General features: G+C 51.3%; 2 protein-coding genes across 2 annotated transcripts; both read right to left on the bottom strand.

The window, feature by feature from the left end:
* Positions 1–440: 440 nt before the first annotated feature.
* Positions 441–5,606, bottom strand: dnajc1 (DnaJ (Hsp40) homolog, subfamily C, member 1). The gene is made up of 12 exons (XM_086096544.1): positions 5,203–5,606; positions 3,664–3,765; positions 3,550–3,596; positions 3,318–3,483; positions 3,166–3,248; positions 2,993–3,086; positions 2,831–2,933; positions 2,597–2,760; positions 1,304–1,423; positions 1,170–1,218; positions 751–1,082; positions 441–666 (listed from the first exon to the last, which is right to left on the bottom strand). Exons 1-12 carry the CDS (start codon positions 5,347–5,349, stop codon positions 598–600), a joined length of 1,476 nt encoding a protein of 491 aa, XP_085952670.1. The 5' UTR covers positions 5,350–5,606; the 3' UTR covers positions 441–597.
* Positions 5,607–7,868: 2,262 nt separating this feature from the next.
* Positions 7,869–14,003, bottom strand: LOC147180189 (inhibin beta A chain-like). Its single transcript, XM_086093860.1, has 2 exons — positions 13,449–14,003; positions 7,869–12,742 (listed from the first exon to the last, which is right to left on the bottom strand). Exons 1-2 carry the CDS (start codon positions 13,819–13,821, stop codon positions 12,003–12,005), a joined length of 1,113 nt encoding a protein of 370 aa, XP_085949986.1. The 5' UTR covers positions 13,822–14,003; the 3' UTR covers positions 7,869–12,002.
* Positions 14,004–22,880: the final 8,877 nt, after the last annotated feature.

Genomic DNA, 22,880 nt, shown 5'->3' with positions numbered 1-22,880 from the left:
CCCCCCCGGCCTTCGCCAAGCAGGTGCGAGCCCACTGGCACACGCTGGCAGCCACGCTTCTTTCTGTCAGTCTGCCACAAGACGGCTGTGGCTACGAACGCCATTTAGCGCCACCAGAGTGTGAATGCGTGATTGCAGGAATGACACGTATGCGTTGCTGAGCGTCTTTCAGTGTCCTGAAAAGTGCGATAGAAATCTGATGCGTTACTCACTAAAGGTTTGGTTGGCAAGCGTTTAATCAGAACCCAAATAGGAAATGAAAATCTTCACCCGTGTCCGATGGCGTGTTGCAGTTTGTCCTTTCAACAACACGGAAGTCAACGCCAAGCGTTCACCATCCGTTTGTTTGTCATCCATCTTAATCCGTAAAGAGTTAAGCAAATATCCCCGAAATCCGTCGTCAGCGGTTGTCAATCAAACCAGACGAGCAATGCAGGAAATCAACTTTGGATTTGATAATAAATATGTTTATTAATCAGTCCCCCAAAAAGTGAGTGGCAGGCAGCACGCCGGGAGGGAGGGGCCGAGTAAGGCACATGAAGCAACCGGGTCCGTCCTGCCGTAAAGCCAAAACCCGGATCGCTCGGTCGGCCTTCATCAGCTCTTGCTTTGGTTCCTTTTCTGGACCAGCTCTGCCAGCATCTTGCACCGGATCATGCAGTCCTCCTGAAAAACAAGACGCACGCCAGCACGCCAGATTGCTTGCGTGATGTTTCCAATTTTGTCGCGTGGTGCCAAACTTGGGCTCACCTTGGTTTTGTCGGGAACCACTTTGGCGATGCGATCCCAGCGCTCGGCGCTTCCTCTGGGGAACTGCTGCAGGGCCAGTTCCAGAAGCTTCTGCTGGTTCTGAGACCAGGCCGCCGTCGCCGCCACCTCCGTCTTGTCCTTGTTCTCCCGCGCCGCCTCCGCCTCCTCCTCGTCCGCCTCGTCAGGGTCGAAGTCTTTCTGCCGCCGGGACCTGAGGCGCCCCCCCTCCTCCCCGTCGGCACATTTCCTGTTCCTGCGCTTGAGCGCGGCCACTTGCTCGCCGTCGCAAGCGGGACGAGACGGCCCCTTCAGGTCGGACAGCTTGACCAGACCTGCGGCGGGCGGCGGGCGGACAACGGCTGAAGCGGATGCCGGAGCGCGGCGCAAAGGCGACGGCAAGCGGCCGGCGACGTGCTCACCTGTGCTCAGGTGGCTCAGCTCTTTGGCTTGTTTGACCTTGGAGGTCACCTGTCGGCGGGAAAGATGATGGAAAAAAAGCCCAAAGTTTCAAGTCGGCGGAGTTAGCGAGCGAGCTAACGCGGGCGTCACTCACGTCCGGCACGGACCTCCCGAGCTCGTGGGCGATTTTCTCCCAGCGACCCGGCGTTCCTCCCGGGAATTTTCCCATCAGTCTGCTGAGGAGGCTGATGTCGTCGGCGCTCCACTCCGACACCTGCCGCCGCGGACACAAAACGCTCCTTTCATGTCTTTACTAATAACGTCAACCGTGAAAAAGAAACAAAAACGCCATCTTGTGGACCTGCCATGTGTTCTACGTATTTTGTACGGAATGTATTAAAGTAGCACTGATATTCTCGTAACTCTTGTGATGAAACGTGGACTTCAAGCGAGTGGAATGGTCCCGTTTGTCGTGGCCGAGGGGGTCCGTTTCCTTTTGACTGCCACTAAACAACTTTGAGGAGAATGCGAGGAACTCCGGCGCACAAAAAAGGACAAATGTGCCGACTGCTTGATGGCAGACGTCACCGCCCCCTTTTCCCATTCGTCACAAAGGCAGAAGTCGATTTGGTTGGCGGGAGCTCCAAAATGGGAATGCCGCTTTTGTCCATAAGGTGCCGCCATAGTCAACATAAACTGAAAGCTCCTTAGTGTTGCTTTAAGGCAAAAAAAAAAGTTTACCCAAATTGTCCATTTTGTGCGTGTGCTGATTTCAACAAAACGACCTTTAAACAACGTGGTTAAAATGTCTAAGTCAAACATTTCCAGCCTTTTATGACGACACGTCAACTTTTGCTCCATTTGCCGTGTTGAACGTTAACGTTCCGTTTGAAGTATTTTGAGGCCACATTTGAAGATGACAACGAAACAACATCAAAGACCCTGAACTGGACTTTCACAAGTCGAATGTTCTTGTTTTTAACATTTTGCATCATCGAGTAATAAGATCAAAGTGAGTGGTCGGTGCGAAGCTCAGCTCAGTGGTCTCGTGGCCTCAAACTTGGAGGTTGTGGGTTCAATCCCTGGCTGCGCCATATCAAAATGGGACCCTGCTCCCTCCCTGCTTGACACTCAGGCAAAGTTTAAAAAGAAAGACTTATGTATTTTAAGAAGAGAGTTGTGTTTATTATTAAAAAAGTCAACATGACATGTTTTTAGTCTAACAACGTTATTATTTATTTATTTTTGGTCTTCAATTTCCTACTGTCCTTTTTTGCAGTGCAGATGACCAGCTGTGCTTGAAAAGAATATTTTGGTTTCAATGGATTTGTTATTGTTATTATTTTTTGACCTGCTGACAAGAGTCAAAAGGAACAGCAAGCCGCCGTAACCCTGGTCCAGGCTAACGCTAAGGCTAACGCTAAGGCTAACGCTAAGAGGACGTCACCTTCTTCCTGGCGGCGGTGTGGCCCTGCAGCCATTGGTCCAGCTGCTCTTCCACTTCCTGGATGGATCCCGTCTGCTGGTAAGTTTGCAAGTTGGGCTGCTCCGTCGCCGGCTGGTAGATGGGGAAGTCCATCTTGGGCTTCTTGACCTTTGACCTCTTGTCTCCTGAAAGCGCAAGCTCGCGTCATGGGCCGAGGTGACGAAGACGAGGACGACGAGGAAGCAAACTTCTTACTGCCGGCCGCTTCCAGTTGCGCTTTCTCTTCCCGTCGCTCTTCCTCCTCTCGCCGGCGCTGCCGCTTGACGCGCTCGTAGTCCTGGTAGTGGCGCTGCAGCTCCTGCAAGGGACGAGCACAAGAAGCTTCCGCAAACTTTGGCACCTTGACCGGACGGCTACCTGCAGGGTTTGAGGCATGCGTTTGATTGACAGGTAGATCCACACGCCCACTTGGAAAGGAAGAAGGTCCTGCCAGTGGGGGCGCTCCTGAGCCCTGCGCACGCACACACACGCGCACACACGTCAGCGCCCATGACGCCAACGCGCGGGAACCGGAACCCTCGGACGAGCACCTGTCGGCCGCGCCGCTTTTGACGTCTTCTTTGGCGCTCATCTTCTTCTTCTTGTCTTTCTTCTTCCGGGCCAGCGTCTCATCCTGCAGACGCGCGTTCGTTCGTCACCCGCTCGCTCGTCACCCGCGTCCGCCGGCCGGCGTGCGACTCACCAGCATCTTCTCCAGGTAGATGGACCAGATGACGGCGTAGTGGCCGACGGTGACGATGATGAAGAGCAGGAAGGCCAGCTCGCTGTTGCTCATCTTCCTCACGCGGCGGTAGTAGAAGACGGGCTGCCGCCAGTCGGGGAGTCCGTTGACCAGGATGTCGTCGTACCTGCGCCAGGGGTCAGAGGTCAGGCTGGCGCTCCCGAGAACCCGCGAGAGGCGAGCGACGGCTCACCTGCGCCGCCTCTCCTCGTCCTTCAGGACTTCGTAAATGGCCACCAGCTGCGGAGCGGCACAAAACATTTGACACGTTGCGCACGGCGGGCGCGTGTGCTCGGGTCGTCGTCACCTGTCGGAATTTCAACTCCGCGTCGTCCTCTTTGTTCTTGTCGGGGTGCAAAACCAGCGACAGGCGCCGGTAGGCCTTTTTGATTTCCAACGCCGACGCATCCTGAAAAAAACAGCACAGGCGGAGACTCCAGTGGCTTCCGTTGGACCGACGCGCTCCTTCGATTGGCCGCAAAGATCACAAGTGTGCCGGTGGATTTTTTTTTTAAATATATATTTCGCCGCGAACCGCTCTTTTCACCAACTTTTCGTTTCGGTTCGGCTGCTGTCGGTCAATGTCAAGAAAAATTGGACGGAGCAGGATTCAAACCCGAGACCCTTTCGAGGAGACCGTCCCGCCACCGCATAAGTACACATTCACTGGCGCACGATTTGTACTTGTCGTTCGCGCACGATTCACGGCAAAATAGCAAGATGCCATATATAAACCTTTCAAAACATCTTGTAAAAAGTTCAGATTTGACAAAATGGCTGCTGGGTTGGAGACGGTTTTCCCTTTTTAAAGCCATCAGAAGCTGTAATGGATGAAAGGCAAGGATGCGTTGACGTGCGCACAATATCGAAAAAATACCGATATCGCGATATCGGCTCATGCAATATGCATATCGCAAAGACATGCAATAAGTTTCATGTGGCATTTTAGGCTTTTATCTGAATTTGAACAGTCGACGTCAACTAAAATGTGCACCGCCGTCCAATAATTGAACATCATCGAGAGGTTATTACAATGAATTAACTAAGAATAGATTGACTTTGCTGCATGAATTTGTTGTCATTCTTTCATTAAATCATAAAAATGTCATTTCTCAAGTAGCATGTTGTTAAATATCGCAATAATATGGATATCGCTATATTCTGCAACGATGTATTTCCCAATATGGCGCCGCCCTAACTCGTACCGTGTTGTGGTTGTGTTCAGACGTGAACCTCGCACACCTTTCAGCCTGTCGTCCTAATGACAACAATAACAAGCCTCGAAAACGTACGGCCCGCGGGCCCGTCAGATGCCGAGTAATGTCGGCCCAACGGATCATCGGGACGAACGGCCGAAACGCTAAGAAACTTGTGAGGCTTCATTGAAAGTGGCTTTCGTGTGGACGGGAATTGAGTCTCTTGTCGATTCATTGTTGTTTTCCTCCCGTCATGCTGCCACTTTTTCTTTTTTGCCTTCTTGTCATCCCCTCCGTCTTGTATCGCGCTCGCCATTTGGAGTTCGCTTTTGTTTTCTTTAATTCAATTCCTTTTTCCGTCTTCAATTCCTTGCCCTGCTTGCCTGCATTCCGCGATCACCACCTGACCTTAACTTGGGCAAAGTGTTGCCACGTTGCATTTGCATGACTTGTTTCAATATATTATTTACAACGTATTTTCCTCTCTTGAGTTGAAAATCGACTGTGATGTGATGACTGTTGTTGATTTTGTCCAGTTTTGTCAAAGACGTCTCTGTTCATCGTTATGGATCGGAACCGGGCCGCGCGGTACACCGCCGGTTCGAGTCGACGTGCGTGTTACCATGGAGACGGCCAGAGTGGCAACGAACCTGCTCGAGCGCCAGGAAGCGGTAGAAGGTGTCCGGGATCTCCTCGACCAGGTCCAGAAGCTCCAGGTCCGCGTCCCAAGCGTCCGACGGGAGGCCGAGGGACAAGAGAAGCAAGCCGCAAAACGTAAGCCATCCGCCCGCCGTCATCTTGCGTCGTCGCGTGGCCGCCTGCCGAGCCGCAGCCGAATTCGAATCCGAATGCGATCGGCCAGCTCAGCTCAGTGGGCTGACGGCACGGAAGTGCTCGTCAGTCACATCCGGGTCAGCCTCTGTTGTCGCAAAAGCGTAAAAGCCGCTTCCGGAAAGACAAAAACCGGGACTGCGGTAAAGCTTGCCGCCTTTTTTACAGTCAAGCCAGCCGCTCTTCATTTCAAGTTCGCCCTTTCTCTTGCCCCTTTATAGGACTTACGGTAGTATGCGCAAAGGGACGCTGGCGCGGAGAACGACATCCGGTTTTCAAAATAAAAGTCACATTTTCAAAATAAAACCTTACTGAAAAGCAGTTTAAAAATATTATTTTTTTCTTTTTCAAATGGAAAACAGTTTATCATACATCACTAATTCACGTTTCATTGGGTATGCACTCTTTTGGGGTAAATAGCTTCCATGGCCTGGTATTGAGCTGCAACGTTGATATGTGCAGTATTAAGTTGATTGAAAATGAGACAAAGGTTGAAATTGAGAAAAAAGAGGCGGGCATCATCCAGCCGGCATGCCACTATGATGCGGCACTGATTTGGGGTCAATAGGTCACATGACCTGGAAGCTATTGAGCAAAAATGCTATTTTTTGGGTTAGAAAGAAAGAAAGAAAGAAAGAAAGAAAAACGGGGAAATAAACGGCCAGTTATTTTATAATAATGATCATTTAATCACTTGACTTCGGCATCTGTCAGTCACGATGACGTGAGTTGAAAATAAAGTGGTATAGTGTGAGTGCCATGGTCGCCGTGATGCTTTGCTAACTAAAAAAAGAAAAGAAAAAGTGACACGCAAAAAAGAAAAGACCAAAAAAACATGACGTTCAAGCTATTGGAAGAGATGTGATGAACGCGGTTCGAGTCCAGGCCATTAGCAAAATCGAGTGTCCCGCTCCCACCCGAGTCGAGCTGTAGCTTGCCGGCAGCTAGCTCCATCGCAGAAGCGGCAGAAGCGGCAGAAGCCACCCTCCAGCCGCGTGTCGCTTCTCCCGGAGGTCAAAAGGCGGCTTCCACGCGCCGCCGCCGCCGCCGCCGCCGCCGCCGCCTCAGGGGATGAATTTGACGGCAAATGCAAAAAGCTAACATGGCATTTGGCTCAGGCGCTCGGAATCCTTCTCCACGGAAACAGATGTTTTTCTGACGAATGCTCCACTTTGGACTTATCGGAGCGTCGCAAATGACTTCGCTGAGCGCGACGCGCAGATCGGGTTCGAATGAGCGATTAGAGCTACAAATTGTTTTACAAATGCAGTTGGTGGGATTCCAATCGATGGCAAATGACTTCATTGTTTTTTGGTGCCACACGTGAGCCTTCTGCGCATTTCAAACAGATTTAAAAGTTGCCAAATAGAACATCATGCATTGGAAGATGTTTTAATGTTCAATATAAATATCACAATATTCAAATTGGAGGCCCTGCGAAAAGTGACACTTCTCTCCAATGGCTGTGCGCGCACGTGCGTGTGTGCGCGCACGTGCGTGTGTGCGCGGGAGCACTTGTGTGTGCGTGTTAGTGTTGTTGGGGCGGTGGATGGCGGAATTTATTTTTTTGCACCGGGGCCTCTGAGCATGGTGACGCCACTGCATTCACTATCATTATTCGGACCCGAGCATTATGGTCCCTATTGTTTTTCCTTCTTCTTCTTCTTTTTAAACAATCTCATTTTTGGGGACCTAAACATTTACAAAAACTCACCAAACACTCCTCGGGTTCGGTGAACATTGTGATATTATGAAGTTGTCATAACAACATAACGTATAGCGCCCCCTAGCGTGGAAAAATATGCACCAATCCCGGCACGTTTGTCCGAGAGCTCCAAAAATTGTCAGGCACGTGAAGCGCCGCGAGAAACACCAAAAAGTCAGCGGAAGCCAAATCCTAAAATGTACAGAAAGTGAAGTCAGATTTTGGAATGTCCAATTTTGGCCCATTTTTGAACATATGCAGGCGGCCATTGTCTTGCTCATTTCTCCGACACGTTTGATCCAATTGACTTGAGTCTTGGCCTGGACCATGTCAAGACCTGGGCCATCAACAGGGGGGCTGAAGTCTTGAGTTTTCTAAAGACGATATGACGGGGGCGGGGCATCATATTTTGTGCTTCATATTTCCTTCGCTATGAAAGACAAAATACGTAATAACTCCCAAAAATCCCAAACGTCACTTGTATGTTTATAATCACCGCCTGAAGGCATCTCTATGGCCATAGTCAGTTGTAAATATAGCGCCACCTAGCCCTTGGGGGTGGACGAGGTATTTGATAAGGTATTTTGTCCCAAATTTGGATACGCTTTGTAAGTGTGATACCAAATCATTTATGAATTTTTTTCTTTTTACTTTTCACCACTCAAAATGTTCAGTGACATCACAACAATCCATACATATGTACTTTTATTTATTTATTTATTTATTTATGATGCCTTCTATGGACAATAAAAGCAATATTGTGCTATGAGTAAAACTAACTATGACGTGTATATATATATATATATATATATATATATATATGTTTGTACTTTTAAAACAATGCCAATGGGGGAAACTCATTGCCAAAACATAAAATTGGATGCAGATTTTTGAGGGTTTTATCATTGACCAAAAAGCGTAACACACTCATCACACCTGGCAAAAAAATTATAATCCATATGTAAAGGTTTATTATGCCATTTTCAACGAAATTCTGCTTCCAACGTGCCGGTACCCCAACGTGCCGGTACCCCAAAGTGGGGGCTGCGAGGTCCCTTAATAGCTGCCCGCAGCTCTAGTTATTATTGTTATTATTATTATTTTAGGATTGAAAAGAAAACCTAAAGCATGGACAGTAGAATGAAAATGGAACAAACGTGTACTGAAGGAGCCGTTTAAGACCTTTGGTGGTTTCTTCCTGTTTTGGGTTGTGTGCACGTGTGACGTGCACGCGCCCTAGGTCCGCACATTCTTCTACCGCGATGACTGGCGGTGTCACCAGTGGGAGTGGCCTTGCTTATTAATAAGTGGGCTCACCTGTGTCTGGCATTGATCACCTGGTGGGGTGAATGTGACGAGGAAACTTGATGTTGGCCGTGCAAGCGTGCAAAAGCGTGCAAAAGCGTGCAAACCAGGGAGGGCAGAAATGGAACATTGAAACGATCAAATCCTTTGGAACGATTGATTCGCAAAAAGAATCCATCTTTTGGAACGTTTGGAACATCTCCCCACAGCGACATCTGGTGGCCAAGTGTAAAAGATTACAATCAAACAGCAGCTCAGCGTTGCCAGATCTTTTTTGAGGAAACCAACTTTTGGCTGTCTGTCATCGCCGAATCGACACAAGTGCCAATCGGGCCATCATTTTAATGGACGCCATACGAGAGAGAAATCATGTCATGGGAAACAAAAACGGAATAAGCCGCACCCCGTCAAAATAAGTCGAGAAGTACAAATGAGCTTTTTGTTGCTGATACTTTTCAACTTGACGCAAATGCTTTGATGAAATTCCAGCACATTGAATACAAAACGACATTTTTGTTTTGCTTTGCGAAAGGGCATCAAGTTTTGACAGAAAGTATTAGAGAGGAAAACGAATGACCTGCAAAAACATGACGCCCGTAGCGGGAATTGAACCTGGGCCCATTTTACGGGTGCGTTGCCACCAAAGCAAGAGGATGTTGACATTTGACACAGCAAGTATACTTCGGTTGGATTGAGTTCACATTCAAGACATTTGAAGAGAGCGCAATGGTCGCGTTTGATGGAATTGGAGAAAAGGCACTTGCTGAAGTCACGTGACGTCCTGATTCTGAGATTTAGGAACGCGACTGCAATCCGGTACGTCCCACAACGCACTTTCCATTTGGCCATCACGAGTGCAAACGCAATCTTTGGAATACGGCGCAACTCCACATCAACTTGCCATCGAGCCGAGAAGCGCAACAAAGAGGAAGAAGGTCGCGTCTTGCCGCGGAAGTCGCAAGCTGCACGTCTTGCAAAAGTGCCCGCCCGTGTTTTCCACATGTTGGAGATTTGGACATTCAAACAATACAATTGGTTAAAAGACGGCAGCAGAGTTTCGATCCTCACATCTTCGCCTGCCGTGGCGTCATATGTTGTTTTTGGCGAGTGTTGAGGCGCAGGAGGCAGGAAAGACCACCAGGAGGCAGCGGCGAGTCGTTCCTCTTTGCCTTTCCTGACCGCGGCTCGTCCCCGCTTCTGCACGATGTCAAGCGTGCACGATCAGAATCGGCGAGTTCTGATCGAGTCGTGTAGGATTTGCTTCCGCACCTCCGCTGACGGTGAGTCAAGCAGACCTGAACGGGCTTTCCAACGATCGGATCTTGTGGGGACGGCGAGTCAAAATGGCACAGTGAGCTTCCAATCGGGCTTTTCAGGACAAGATATCGGACTTTGTCAGACTTTCTACAAAAGCGTGGTTTATTTGACCCCGTTCAGCCACAAATGAGAAGTCGTCAGTCGAACCTTAGTAAAGACTCCAACGTGATGACGTCACAGCGGCGCGGGACACGCCACTTGTCCCTCGTCTGCAACATAAACAAACACACAAAAAGGACATTTCTTGCCTGAGGCCGTGTTTGACCTCAATGACCTTGAGGTTTCTTGGAGCGCGACGTTCCCAGTTGAGACAAAAGCGTCCCACGATTGAAGACGATGCGATACGATCGGTCGTCACGGCGTTGATTGCGCAATACCGCAGGCACGCGCACGCGCACGCGCACGCACGTCAACAATTAGGCCAGCCTAAGAATATTTGATTGCTATTATTGACACATGCTCCGCTACCCACAATGCATCGCGTTGCCCTCTTTGTCTTTCTGAAATCAAATTCTCCGCTCGGCCGGGAGTTTGTAGGTCAGTGAACAAACACATCGTTGCCACGGTGACCAATTTTGGACGGCCTGGTTCTTCACTTTGGAAACGTTGATCTCACCGGCCGGCGGCCCGCTTCCTGTCAGTCGGGGGGACACGCCCACTTCCTGTCACTCGGCTGCAGGGGTGTCCAAACTGCAGCCCGGGCCTTTTGAGTCCCGCCGTCCGTTTTTCGCTGACAAATACTGAAAATGGACGCAGCCTGCGAGGCGAGTTCAGAACCAGCAAAAAGGTGCCAACAGACGCCGCGACGACCAAGAAACACATTGTTATGCCTTTGAGCTTGTTCGCATGCAAATTCTCCTGGAAATTCACAAATATTACAAAATAGCAGATGGAAACATCAATTCCCAAAACAGTTCAGAGTTTACGCCTGCGGCCTTCACACAAACCTAAGTTTGAAAGTTTATTATTATTGACCTTCAATATTTAACAAAACATGGCGTGGCATCTGCGGGTATATTTCGTGCTGTGAGTTGGAATAACCTGCAGGGATTGATCGGTAATGATTGGTCGTCTCCGAAGCCGGTTTCAAAGGCCGTCAACATTTCCAACATTCTCGTTCCGTCGAGACTTTGGAGTCGCTCCGATTGAAATCATTCCGAACGAAGATCTGTTAACACGTGACGGGATTCCGATTGGCCCTTTATATGCTCCTCCCCTTTCCATCGGATCGGGTCCGCGGCAGGACGCACGGACATCGACCGCCTGATTCAACCAAGATGGAGTTCATTGGTCATTTAGCGCAGTTGTGATGCGTTAACACTTTTATTGATCAAAACAAGTGTCAAGTACTTCAAAACAAGTTCTGCCCTCGCAGACAAGCGCGCTGGTGAGACGCCGCCATTTTGGTGGCTGGAAATGGCGGCATCGTGACGCCTTTACGTCAAGACGGAGCACGCGCATGCCGGACGCAGCCTCGCCATTCCGAATGGCGCTCGTTGGGATTGACGAACGCGGCAGACCACCTGCTGATTCCCGATTCAGACTTTGAGGAGTTTTTCATTCCGTTTGTCCGTTTGGACTCGTTCTCATCGGAATGCACGTCGCCGTGAAAGCCAGGCTCGTGTCCGCAAACATATTTCTTGACATTTAATATTTCTTTCGTTAAGGGCGGCGTTGATTTCATAACCCGCCAATGGCGAACGAGCATAAACGCTCCAATACAATTCCAGGACACGCCACGAGGCCCGCGTTCCCGTCTGGTTTATATTCTCATGCATTTCGCCGGCGAAGAGAACCGGAATCGGTCAAAAGCAAACAAAAGGACACGTCCGCTCTCCCGACTTCAAAGGGAGAAGAGCGCTGCAGCCGATGCTGCCTCTAGTGGTAGAAACGAGGTCATGCGCTCTCGGCCGCCAAACGAGTTTGCCGGATTGTGAATTTGTCCGCTTTTCAGTGCAGGCCCGAAAAGTCCAACGTTTTGCCGCAGCGACGTTAACGAGGCTTTTCACTTGAAGTTCTTCAAAAGAAGTCCAAAAGCAAAATTGCTCGCTGGGCTGATTTGACGAACTTCGAGTTGAAAGTGGCCCTTCCGTTTTGCGGCAAAAGTTTGGACGTCGCCCGATCCAAGCGCTTGAAGTCTTTTGAAATTCCACGACGAGCCAACGTTGCGCTTCTTTCACGCAACTCGAGTCGCCGCCGAGACTAAAAAGTGCCCGAACGACGTCATCGGCGCGATGTGCCGGCCGGCTGCTTTCTTTCCAATGTGGAAAAGACGACGTGTGATTTTCATGTTCACCAGCAGCCGCATTGCTCGACGATCATGTCGCGGATGTCTTTCTTGACGATCATCTGCTCGTCGTCAAAGTACAACATGGACATGGCGCGCAGCCGCGTGGGCACGCAGCAGGACTTGACGCCGCGCAAGGTTCCTGAGCCCCTCATGCGGTACTGGTTGATGACGGCGGCGTGGAAGGAGCCGCCCACGCTCGCCGCGTGCTCGGGACAGTCTCCCTGGCAGTAGTTGGCATGGTAACCGGAAGGCGCGATAATCCAGTCGCTCCAGCCGATGTCCTTAAAGCTGACGTAAAACTGCCGCTTGCAGCACGTGCGGGTTTTGCCGTCGCACTCCAAGCTGCGCGCGGTCCGCCGGCGAGCCGCGTCCTCTCCGCCGCGCAGCGCCACCATCAGGAAGGGCCGGTGGGATTGGTCGCCGTCGGCGGAAGGCAGGACGGGCGCGGCGCCGGCGCACAGCGGACAGGACAGCCGGAGGCGGAGCGGCCCGTCGTCTCGGTCCAGCGAGGACTGGACGCAGCGCGGGACGGCCAGCGCGTGCCAGCCGCTGCGCCGAGCGTCCGCCGACTTCTCCGAGACGGCCGCGTCCTGCCCGGCCTGGTGGAGCTGCAGCGTCACCTTGCCCTTGGCCCGATTCCCTCGCGGCAGCTTGAGGAAAATCCACAGGTCGGCTCGCTCCACCAGCGCCGCCTTGCCGCTTTCCTTGGAGAGGTCGAAGGTCAGGTCATTCCCGGCATCTCCTGGCACACAAAAACACGTCCGTTTTTTAGCCTCACTTTGCAGACACGCTGAGAACCCCCCCCGATGCCCCACATATCCCCCCCCCCCCCCACACGGTCTCCTGTGCCGACTCATTAGTGAGTCTGAATGAAATCATTCTTCCCTTCAAGTCGCCCCCTCGTTAGCGAGTCCTTTTACCAGCGCGGCTATTAATAGCTCGCCACTCAACGCTCATTACACTGATGTGTTTGTGTGACACACAAACGGCAGCAGATTGTGCCGGCGGGGCTGCCGGAGGCGGACCGCGTCAAAGTCGGCAGCGTCGGGCGGCAGCGGCGCATGAAATGAGATGTTGGCTTCGCCGGCTCAAGAAAAATGTCAAAGTCAATGGAGAGAAAATGGCAGCAAACGTCTTACGCTGCACTCAAGACAAAAAGTCGTCTCAATATTTCAGCAAGTTTGTACACCAGGTTCGAATTTTGGAGTTGGAGTTGAGGCGTTTCCAGCCGCCGACCGGCCGACTCGCAATCACGCGTCACACAAACGGACATGTCAGAAGGCATCAAATCCACAAAGTCAAAAGTCTGCCCCAATTTGGACTTGTTAGCCGCAGGTGCTCGCTGGAGGACGACCACCTGCGGCTCAAGACAAATTGGGGCGGGTTTGACTTTGTGGACCCGCCGGATCGGAGCGCTCGGCACTCGACCGCGTCGCTGTCTCACTCACCCGGCTCGGCAAAGGCGATGACCTCGGCGGCGGCGGCGGCGGTCCCGTCCGCTTGGACCTCCACGCTGCCGTCGGCGGCCACGCGGCCCACGTGCACTTTCTTGATGGCGTTGAGGAGCGCGGCGCGAGGAAGCGTTTGCGTCAGGTTGGGCGGCGCGTTGAGGTGGAGCATGTTGAGGATGTGCCGCTTGACCGCGTCCACCATCTCGCTGGAGTTGCTCCTCAGCTGGCCCGCCGCGGCGCAGGAGGCACAGGCGGGGGGCTCCTCCCCCTGGCGGACGGCGGGTCCCAGCGAGGCCGCCGGGCACAAGTGGACCGCCACCGCCGTCAGAGCCAAAAGTGCCGCCGGCAGACGAGTGCGATTCACGGCCATCTCCCACAATGCAACAGGTCCTAAGTCGGCCCGTCCGTTTCCATCAAGCTCTCGATGGCGAGCACGTCGGCGCCGATCTTGTGAGCTGCGCTCCTCGCATACACTAATTATACTTGCCGCTCCCTCTCATCCCGCCCTCCGCCGCCGGAATTTCCCTGCCTGTGAGTCACACACACACTTTCTCCTCAATGGATGTCACGACAGAGGAGGAGGACCACCATGTGGCCCTGATTCATTCATGCCACACACACGCACACGCGCACACACGCAGTCATGAGTCACCGCGTCATCATCATCATCATCATCATCATCATCATCATCATCGCCTCACGTGGAGGAGAGACTTGCTTGGTATGAGAAATTTTTTGAAAGAAAACTTGTTACAATCGCAGAGCAGATGGAGCGCGTACGCACACACGCGCACACACGCGCACGTGCGCACACACAGCCTCTGCTGGTGGGATTGAAGTGTTACATCACATCGTCATGTGGGACTGCGAGTTCGCCATTCGGAAGGAAAGTCCTGGTGGGCGTGACAGGAAGTTGGCATCGGCCGATCTATTTTCCCAGCGCTTCAAACCGGAATCAAACCTGGGCACTTGTTGCTGCGAGGCAGCAGCCCAGACCGCTGGCCACCATGTCATCCATCAAAAGCATGTTCCAAGTGCTCCGCAACTTCGTTCCCTGGTTCAACGGGACTGATGACTCTTGCAAGGTGAAAGACGCCTTTGGGAAACCGTTTGTTTGAAATTGAACAGCTCAAAGGTGGAACACTTTGAGGCAGGCAAAAAAAAAAGGAGGGAGGTATTTTTCCCCCCCAACTAAATCCAGGAGGGCCGAGGCTAGAACCCAAGGCGCCGGCAGTCGGTTACTTTTCCTGTCGTCAGCTCAACTCCTGGGCTGCCCTCGCTTCGGACCCATGGTTGCTGTCAACTTGGGTACAGGATTCAGTTCCGACACCGGCCCCCTCTCTCCAACCGGGTTTGGGAGACGGTCATCAGCGACCCGGAAAAGACACTAGCTCTAGATCAGGAGCTAGCGACCCGCCTCACCAAGTCCGCTATCAAAGCAGTGGCTCCCTTGGCTCATCTGCTCCCCATCCATCCGTCCATCCATCTTCTACTGCTTATCCGGGGTCGGGTCGCGGGGGCAGCAGCTTTAGCAGGGAAGCCCAGACTTCCCTCTCCCCAGCCACTTTAGCCAGCTCCTCCGACGGGATCCCAAGGCGTTCCCAGGCCAGCCGAGAGACGTAGTCTCTCCAGCGTGTCCTGGGTCGTCCCCAGGGGCCTCCCGCCGGTGGGACATGCCCGGAACACCTCCCCAGGGAGGCGTCCAGGAAGCATCCGAACCAGATGCCCGAGCCACCTCAACTGGTTCCATGTCCCCAGAGCTAGTTTCAGTAGCCGGGGCCTTTGGCTGCCACCCAACTCACTGCGCACCCGACCCCTTTGGCCCCTTCCACCGGTGGTGAGCCCATGGGAAAGGGGACCCACGTTGCCTTTTCGGGCTGTGCCCGGCCAGGGCCCCATGGGTCTAGGCCCGGCCACCAGACGCTCGCCTTCGAGCCCCACCACCAGGCCTAGCTCCAGAGGGGGGCCCTGGTGACCCGCGTCCGGGCAAGGGAAACGAAGATCCAAAGTTTGTGTTCATCATCGGGGTCTTTTGAGCCATGCTTTGTCTGGTCCCTCACCTCGGACCTGTTTGCCATGGGTGACCCTACCAGGGGCATGAAGCCCCAGACAACATAGCTCCTAGGCTCATTGGGACACGCAAACCCCTCCACCACGTTAAGGTGATGACTCACGGATGACTCTACTCATTCCTCATTCCAAAAATGACAGGTGGATTACGCCCTATCCTGGATCTGGGAGGTCTCAACCGTTACCTCAGGGTGTTTCCCTTCCGCATGCTGACTACGCCGGCCGTGTGTCGGACGATCGGCCGAATGGTTCACGTCAATCGATCTGAAGGACGCTTACTTCCACGTCCCTATTGCTATTGCGGAAGTGTTTCCGCTTTGCCTCCAGGGGTCCCCACTGGCAATTCAGAGTCGTCCCATTCGGGCTGTGTTCACACGTGTAGTGAAGGCGGCCCTTGCACCCCTGCAGTCGAGTGGCGTGAAGGTATTCCCCTACTTGGACCACTGGATGATACGCGCACCGTCCAGCGATCAGGCACTCCAAGACACGTCTACGCTTCTACATCAGGACTTGGTCTCAAGGTCAACCTGGAGAAGTCCTCTCTCGTTCCCTCTCAGCAGACTCTGTTCATCGGAATGTCGTTGAACACCACCTCCATGACTGCGCGGCCATCCCCACAGAGGGTCGACGATGTGCTACGCCTCGTCTCTCTCTTCCGTGCCAATGGGACGCTGCCTTATGTCCCTTTTCTGCGTCTGCTTGGCAAGTTAACGTCCCTGACGGCGCTTGTGCCGCTAGGCCTGCTGTCGCTGCGGCCATTGCAACAGTGGTTGCTCAGTTTCCGGGGCGACCCGCTGCTGGACCGTCGGAAGCGTCTCCGAGTGTCCAGTCGGTTCATGGGTGCTCTCGCACCTCGGGGTCGCCGCTCTGTTCTATCAGCGGGAGTCCTGCCGGGTGTGGTGCCTGCACGTCACGAAGTTGTCACCGCCGATGTCAGCCTGAGCGGATGGTGGGCAGTTTGGCAACACAGGACTGCTCAAGGCCGGTGGTCTGCAGGGGACAGGTCACTGCACATCAATGTGCTGACGCTGCGCATCTGGCCCCGATTCATTTTCTGCTCTTTGTGGCAGGGCGCCATGTCCTGGTACGATCGGACAACACCTCCACTGTGTATCACATCAATCATCAGGGCGGGACGAGCTCCGCCCAGTTGCTACGGGCCTCACGGCGGCTTCTCAGACGGACCGCCCCCCGCCTTGCCAGCCTGCAGGCCATATTTCTCCCGGGCATTGTCAACCAGTCATCGGATTCCCTCTCCCGCCGTCGTCCGCCCCAGGGGGATTGGCGTCTCCACCTGGAGGTGGTGAACGCCATTGGGAGTCGCTTCGGCAAAGCGACGGTAGATCTTTTTGCCTCCGAGGAGTCCACTCACAGTCCCCTCTGGTTTTCCCTGAGGAAACGGAGCAGCCCGCTAGGCCAGGATGCTTCTGGCACACCCCTGGCCCAGGGGCCATTCGTCTGACACTTCAGAGGGTCCTTCTGGAGGGTCACACATTGTTGCTGGTGGCCCCTTTTTGGCCAGCCCAGAATTGGTTCCCTCTCCTCCGCAGTCTCTGCTCCTCCGAACCGTGGCTCCTACCCAGTCGGTTGGATCTGCTGTCCCAACAGCGGGATCGGATTTAGAACCCCAATCCCCGTCGGCTCCATCTGTGTGTCTGGCCACTGAGGGTCGAGACCCATTGCTGACGGAGCGCTCGTCTTCTGTTAAGCATACAATCCTTAATGCCAGGGCTCCGTCCACTCGTTTGCTGTATGCTAACAGGTGGAAGTTGTTTGCGTAGTGGTGTGCAAGCTACGGGATCGATCCCGTAACGAGCCCTATTCCTCGTGTTTTAGAATTCCTCCAATCTGTTTTCGATAAGGGGCGTTCCACTTCTACAATCAAGGTTTACGTGGCGGCCAATTTGGCCCGCCATATTGCAGTGGATGGCAAGTCTGTGGGTTGCCATAGCCTAGTGGCCTCCTTCCTCAGGGGCGCCCTTCGCCTTCGTTCTAGGAACCCGCCTCGAGTCACCGCCTGGGACCTTCGATTGGTGCTCGACGGATTGTGCGTGACCCTTTTGAGCCGTTGACCGAAGTGAAATTTCACTGGTTGTCTCGTAAGATGGCTTTTCTACTAGTGTTGCTCCGATACCGATACTGGTATCGACAGAGGCCCCGATACTGCATTAAAACAGTGGTATCAGTATCGGTGCGTACTTACAAGTAACATGCCGATACCCTTAATTCTGACGCTAATATAGGGCTCATGCACGACAACATTCACTGATGTGTGCCATGTTCACTGCATGCCGAGCCAAGATATCTTATTGGCCCTTGCATGCTCCGAACCAATGGCAGGACAGCTTTTTCATGTGAGAAAAAAAAACTTGGGTATCGGTATCGGCCGATACTGCAAAGCTGGGTATTGAAATCGGTATCGGGGGCCAAAAAAACGGTATCGGAACAATACTAGTTTCTACTTGCGATAGCATCCGCTAAGCGGGTGGGGGGGCTCCACGCCCTATCTGTTAGCCCCGAGTGCCTTTGTTAGCACCCCGACGGGGCAGGGGTCACATTGTGGCCAAACGCTGCTTTTGTTCCCAAAGTTTTGTCTGGCTCGCAAGCCAGCCACCCTATTCGTCTCGCTGGTTTTACTCCGGCGTCGACGGATGGGGAAGACGCTCTCGGTCTTTGTTGTCCTGTGAGGGCGCTCCACTTTTACTCGGATGCTACGACAACGTTTCCGTACATCCAGCCAGCATTTAGTGTCTTGCAACGGCGCGACTAAGGTACCGGGTCTCTGATGGTCCCCCTCCACCTGGAGTGTGTCTACGTCATGGGCCGTTCTGAAAGGACTGTCCTTGGAGGACGTCTGTGCGGCTGCTTCCTGGTCGTCGCCTTGCAAGTTCTCCAGATTCTACAGTTTGGATGTCACCTGTCCTCATCCACTGGATGTGGTTCGCGGTCCCACGGTCCCGCAGTGGCCCCTCTGTGAGGTACATTTTCCAGGGTCTGTGATATTTGGCGATCCGTGCTGTTTTCAGTTACGTCTGTAACTGCGGTTCTATGAGTCCCGAACAACCGCCAGCATTGCTTGTCACTCAGAGCCCTCGTGTTGATTTGCGCGAGAAGGTTCTGAGAGACTGGGTTCTGGTTGCTTTCATGAGGAACATGTCAGCCGGAACAATGGACATGTCCTTTTATGAATTCTTTCTCGAATGACGAATGCGTGTGGGGGATTTCCGTGCTGCTTCAGCACCGCCACCTGGTGGTCGTTCTGGACTCATAGAACCGTAGTTACATACGGAACTGTCGTTTTCCTTTCTTGGCAGTTCAAAAGAAGTGAGGAGTCAACAATGTTGTTGCAGTAAATATGCTAGTGCTTGTAGCTAGTGCCAGGGGCGTTGCTAGCCAGAAAGCTCGACTGGGGCCCACGCCCCCTACCGGGCCCGGACTGGGCCATCTGGACGGACGGGACAATTCCTGGTGGGCCACGAATCGCAGGCAGCAGCCCACACATTCATTTTGAAATCAGCCTGTAAGTAAAGAGCATCCACGTAATCTTATGTTGATGTCTTATTGTCAATCAACTGTAACTAAGCTCGGGAACAATCGTCTGTGTTGGGGGAATGGAAAGAAAGGGGGAAGAAGAGAAGGAGGAGAAGAGAGAAAAAGGGGATTTTTAATTTTATTTTCAACTCTCCAATGTCAGTTAAGGGCTGAGAGATGCAATTATATTAACTCTTTGACTGCCAGACGTTTTGAGAAAAGCGATGCCGTCAGTGCCAGCCGATTTAAGCATTTTGACTGATCTTTCAAGGTCCACAGAAAATGTTCTGTTTGGACTATGGAAACACACGTACTACCAAATGAAAGATTGAACTTTCATCTTTCATCAGAAAAGTTTGTTTCTACCTTATTCCGTTCTTTAGTAATCAATAATAGAAAATGGTTAGTTTGACCCAAATGCGGTTGTTTTGGACCAAAATACGGAGAAATCAAGCTTTTAGTGAAACGATATTATTTCATGCACTCTAGTGAATTTGACACTTCTTTTTGTCCATGAATGATGCCACAAACACCTAAATAGTGCTTTACTTCTATAAAACACTACCACCAAGAATGAAAAAGTGTTTTTTGATAGCAAAATACGTTTATTTACATTCAACAGTGTAACAATTTGACAACAATTTGGCAAACTATTTACAAATGTGTGCAACTGTGGTGCTATTTACAAATATGTGGATGTTTCAACGACAGTTTTTCTTTTTGTAACACTCTCCTGCGTGCAAGGAGACGCAACAGCATTTGCACAAGATTGCCTCTTCGCGTGCTCCACTTTCTTGCCGGCCGTTTTTTTCCGGGGAATAGCAAGTATATACTGCAGTGTGTGTTGCCATCAAGTCTAATATCAGGATCATGCTACGGTTTCGTTACGTCTCGCTTCCTCGTGTCTTTCAGTTGCTATACCGGGTGGTAGGAGATGTTCTGATCCATTTTATCCACTCCATTCATGGTGGCATCGTAGTCCAGAACCAGTGTCTTCTCCGTGATCAGACTGTACCCGCTCCTCCGATGAATATGCATTGGACTCGGGGTACTCTTCATCGTCCGATCGAATGTCCGCTTGTGCAGCTCCGGCGTTAGCAGCGCTAGCCGGTGAGGCTTTATGACGTGAGAATAAAGGCCGCGTCCAACTGTGGCGTCCGACTGTGGCGTCAACCTCGGGATTCACCATCATCATCATCATCATCAATGTGCATTGGTCGATGCTTTTCGACAACTCTCCATCGCCCGATCGAATGTCCGCTTGTGTAGAAGTACCCGGTTGGTTATTGTGCGCGTTTTCCGGCGTTAGCAGCGCTAGCCGCGCTTAGCCGGTGAGGCTTACTACGTGATCATAACGGTCGCGTCAAGGCTTCCAACTTTGGCGTCAAGCTCGGAGTCATCATCATCGTCGACATCAATGCGCTTTTTAGTATTGATCGATGCTTTCCGTCTTTGAAAAAAATGCTCAAGCGTGAGCTGCTTGCAACCGGTCGCCATTGTTGTATCATCACACTATCACACATCAACACTCTAGCTCCGCCTCACGTCTTCTACTGACGCCCACGGTGGGCGGCCCACCCAACCTTGTGCAAAGAGAGTCATCGCTGCCATCTAGGGGCCAAAACGAGTCATTATACTAACTAGATCCGCTTGATACTTTCAGCACAGCTGCCCAAGGCTTTCCTCCACCCGTTTCCAAAAAAACAAAAACAAAAACATAGTGAACGTCTTTTAACGTCCTCGGCGCCCTTCCGTAGGTTTTTACTAAACGTTTTATAACGTTTATGGCGGTCAAAGAGTTAAGCTATATTGTATTTAAAATATGCAACTTTTCAAATTGCCTCCTAACGATGCATACTTTTCAAAAGGTGTGGGCAACGCCACCTAGTGGTGTAACCTGTTTGTATTCCCTTATTCTTAGATCAGGGGTAGGTAAGTTTGGTCCTAGATGCCAGGGGGGTCAAGTTTGGTGGAGGACCCAAACGCAGGGAAGCTGGGCAAGGAGGCAGAGGTAATGTAAACAAAAAGAAATGGAATTATACTCAACAAAAGCAAACTCCAAACGGCAAGTGAAACAAAATGTGGGGAGGACAAGGAAAAAAAGTGGCAGCATGACGGGAGGAAAACGACAATGAATCCACACAGACAGAAGAGAGACAGGAGACTAAATACACACTAAGACACAACAAGACACGCCTTCGGCAAGACACAAGTGGCTGAGGGCACGGATTGGTTGACACGAGGAAGGGCGGGATCACACTTAACAAGATTAAGGCAGACACGCAAGGAAAAACAGAAGCCAAACTCGAGAGCAGTCCTGCATGTTTTTGATGTCTCCCTCCTCGAACACAGCTGATTTGATTTGAAACACCCGGGTTGCAGGCAGGAGACACCGAACACATGCAGGACTGAGGCTCTCGAGGACCAAACTTGCCTATCCCTGTCTTAGATGTGTCAGATACGCACAATAACAATTGCATTTGTGAACCTCTTTTCAGATGCAGATAAAAAAAATTAGATAAAAAAAAAATTTGGTCCACAAATAACAAAAACAATATTGTAATTAAGTATGGTACTGTCGTTCATCTATTTGTGTCAAACCACAGCTTGTACTTTCAACTCTTTCAACTTGGATTGATGTAGGTTGTTTGTTGAATTAAAACAAAATATATTTTTTTTAAACAAAAAAACGATTTAAGATTGAAAAAAATATATATATGTCCAATGCAATGCAATGCAATGCAATGTATATTTGGTCATGCAAATCTTCCTAAAAGTAGAACATTTGAAATATACTGTATTTAATGAGCTTGACCTTTTACGTTTGCACAGGAAATGGCGTGACTTTGATGCCGCGAGGCCGCCATCTTACCACTCCCAAGAAACGCTTCTCGGCATACGATCCCCCTTTTTGATCACATGCGATATAAATATTGTTGGAGGGAATGCTCCTCTATTATACACAAACTGTCAAATTGTGAATGTTCTTTAAAACGTGAAGCTCTGAAACTCCAGGGCTGAAAATGAGTCCCAGTCCGGGACCTGCCCTGCCCCCCTACTGCAGTGGTCCGACAACTTGGTCAGACCGGTACCGGTCTGCGGCCCACTCGTACCCTGCCTAACATAAATAAATAAATAAATATACGCTACATGATCATCATGGCAGTAATGTAACGGATGAAATATCAGCAGTCCATCAAACCCAACATTTTGGGGAGCGCAGCTTCTTTAAAACAAGAGGAAGGTTAAGTAAGATGTTGAGTATGATGAGAAAAATTGGTCATATCCTATCAACCCAAACTGGAGCATCCTCATCTTCTGTCGAAGTCGAATCTTCCTCAGGACCAGGACAACTTGCCGCGATTGACGGAAAAATGAATTGACCGTCGTTGACAAACGCACGAAAACGGTTCCACAAGAAGAAAATGAAACTCAAAGGCAAAGTCGGCATTTCAGATGCTGGCGTGATTGAAACCATCCTGCAAAAGTCCTTCAAAGCGCTCATCACCAATTTAAGCAAATGTTCGGTTGGACTTATTGCTGCCAGTGCCAAAGGTGCGACAAGTCACCATTTGATTGAAAGGGAAATGACTTTTTCTTCTCTTGTTACATCAAATCCTCATTTAGAAACTGCTGATTTTAATATCCTTGTCTTGTCTTGGATGAAATGAAAGTTTTGCCAGTGCTAAATATGTTTGATAGGGTTTTCATGATAACTGCTCCCCCCCCCCCTTTTTTTTTCTTTCATGTAAGCGGCCTGGGCTCTGGTGAAGGTCTTCCGGTTTCCTGTTTTGTGGGCGGTGTACACCGTCACCTGTTCGGACGACG

The sequence above is a fragment of the Leptonotus elevatus genome, chromosome 1 (genome assembly GCF_054856555.1).
Source record: "Leptonotus elevatus isolate MCC_2025b chromosome 1, RoL_Lele_1.0, whole genome shotgun sequence".
In the NCBI taxonomy this organism is placed as follows: Eukaryota; Metazoa; Chordata; class Actinopteri; order Syngnathiformes; family Syngnathidae; genus Leptonotus; species Leptonotus elevatus.
The sequence above is the reverse complement of the archived record's forward strand: the minus strand, read 5'-3'. Positions and strand labels throughout refer to the sequence as shown.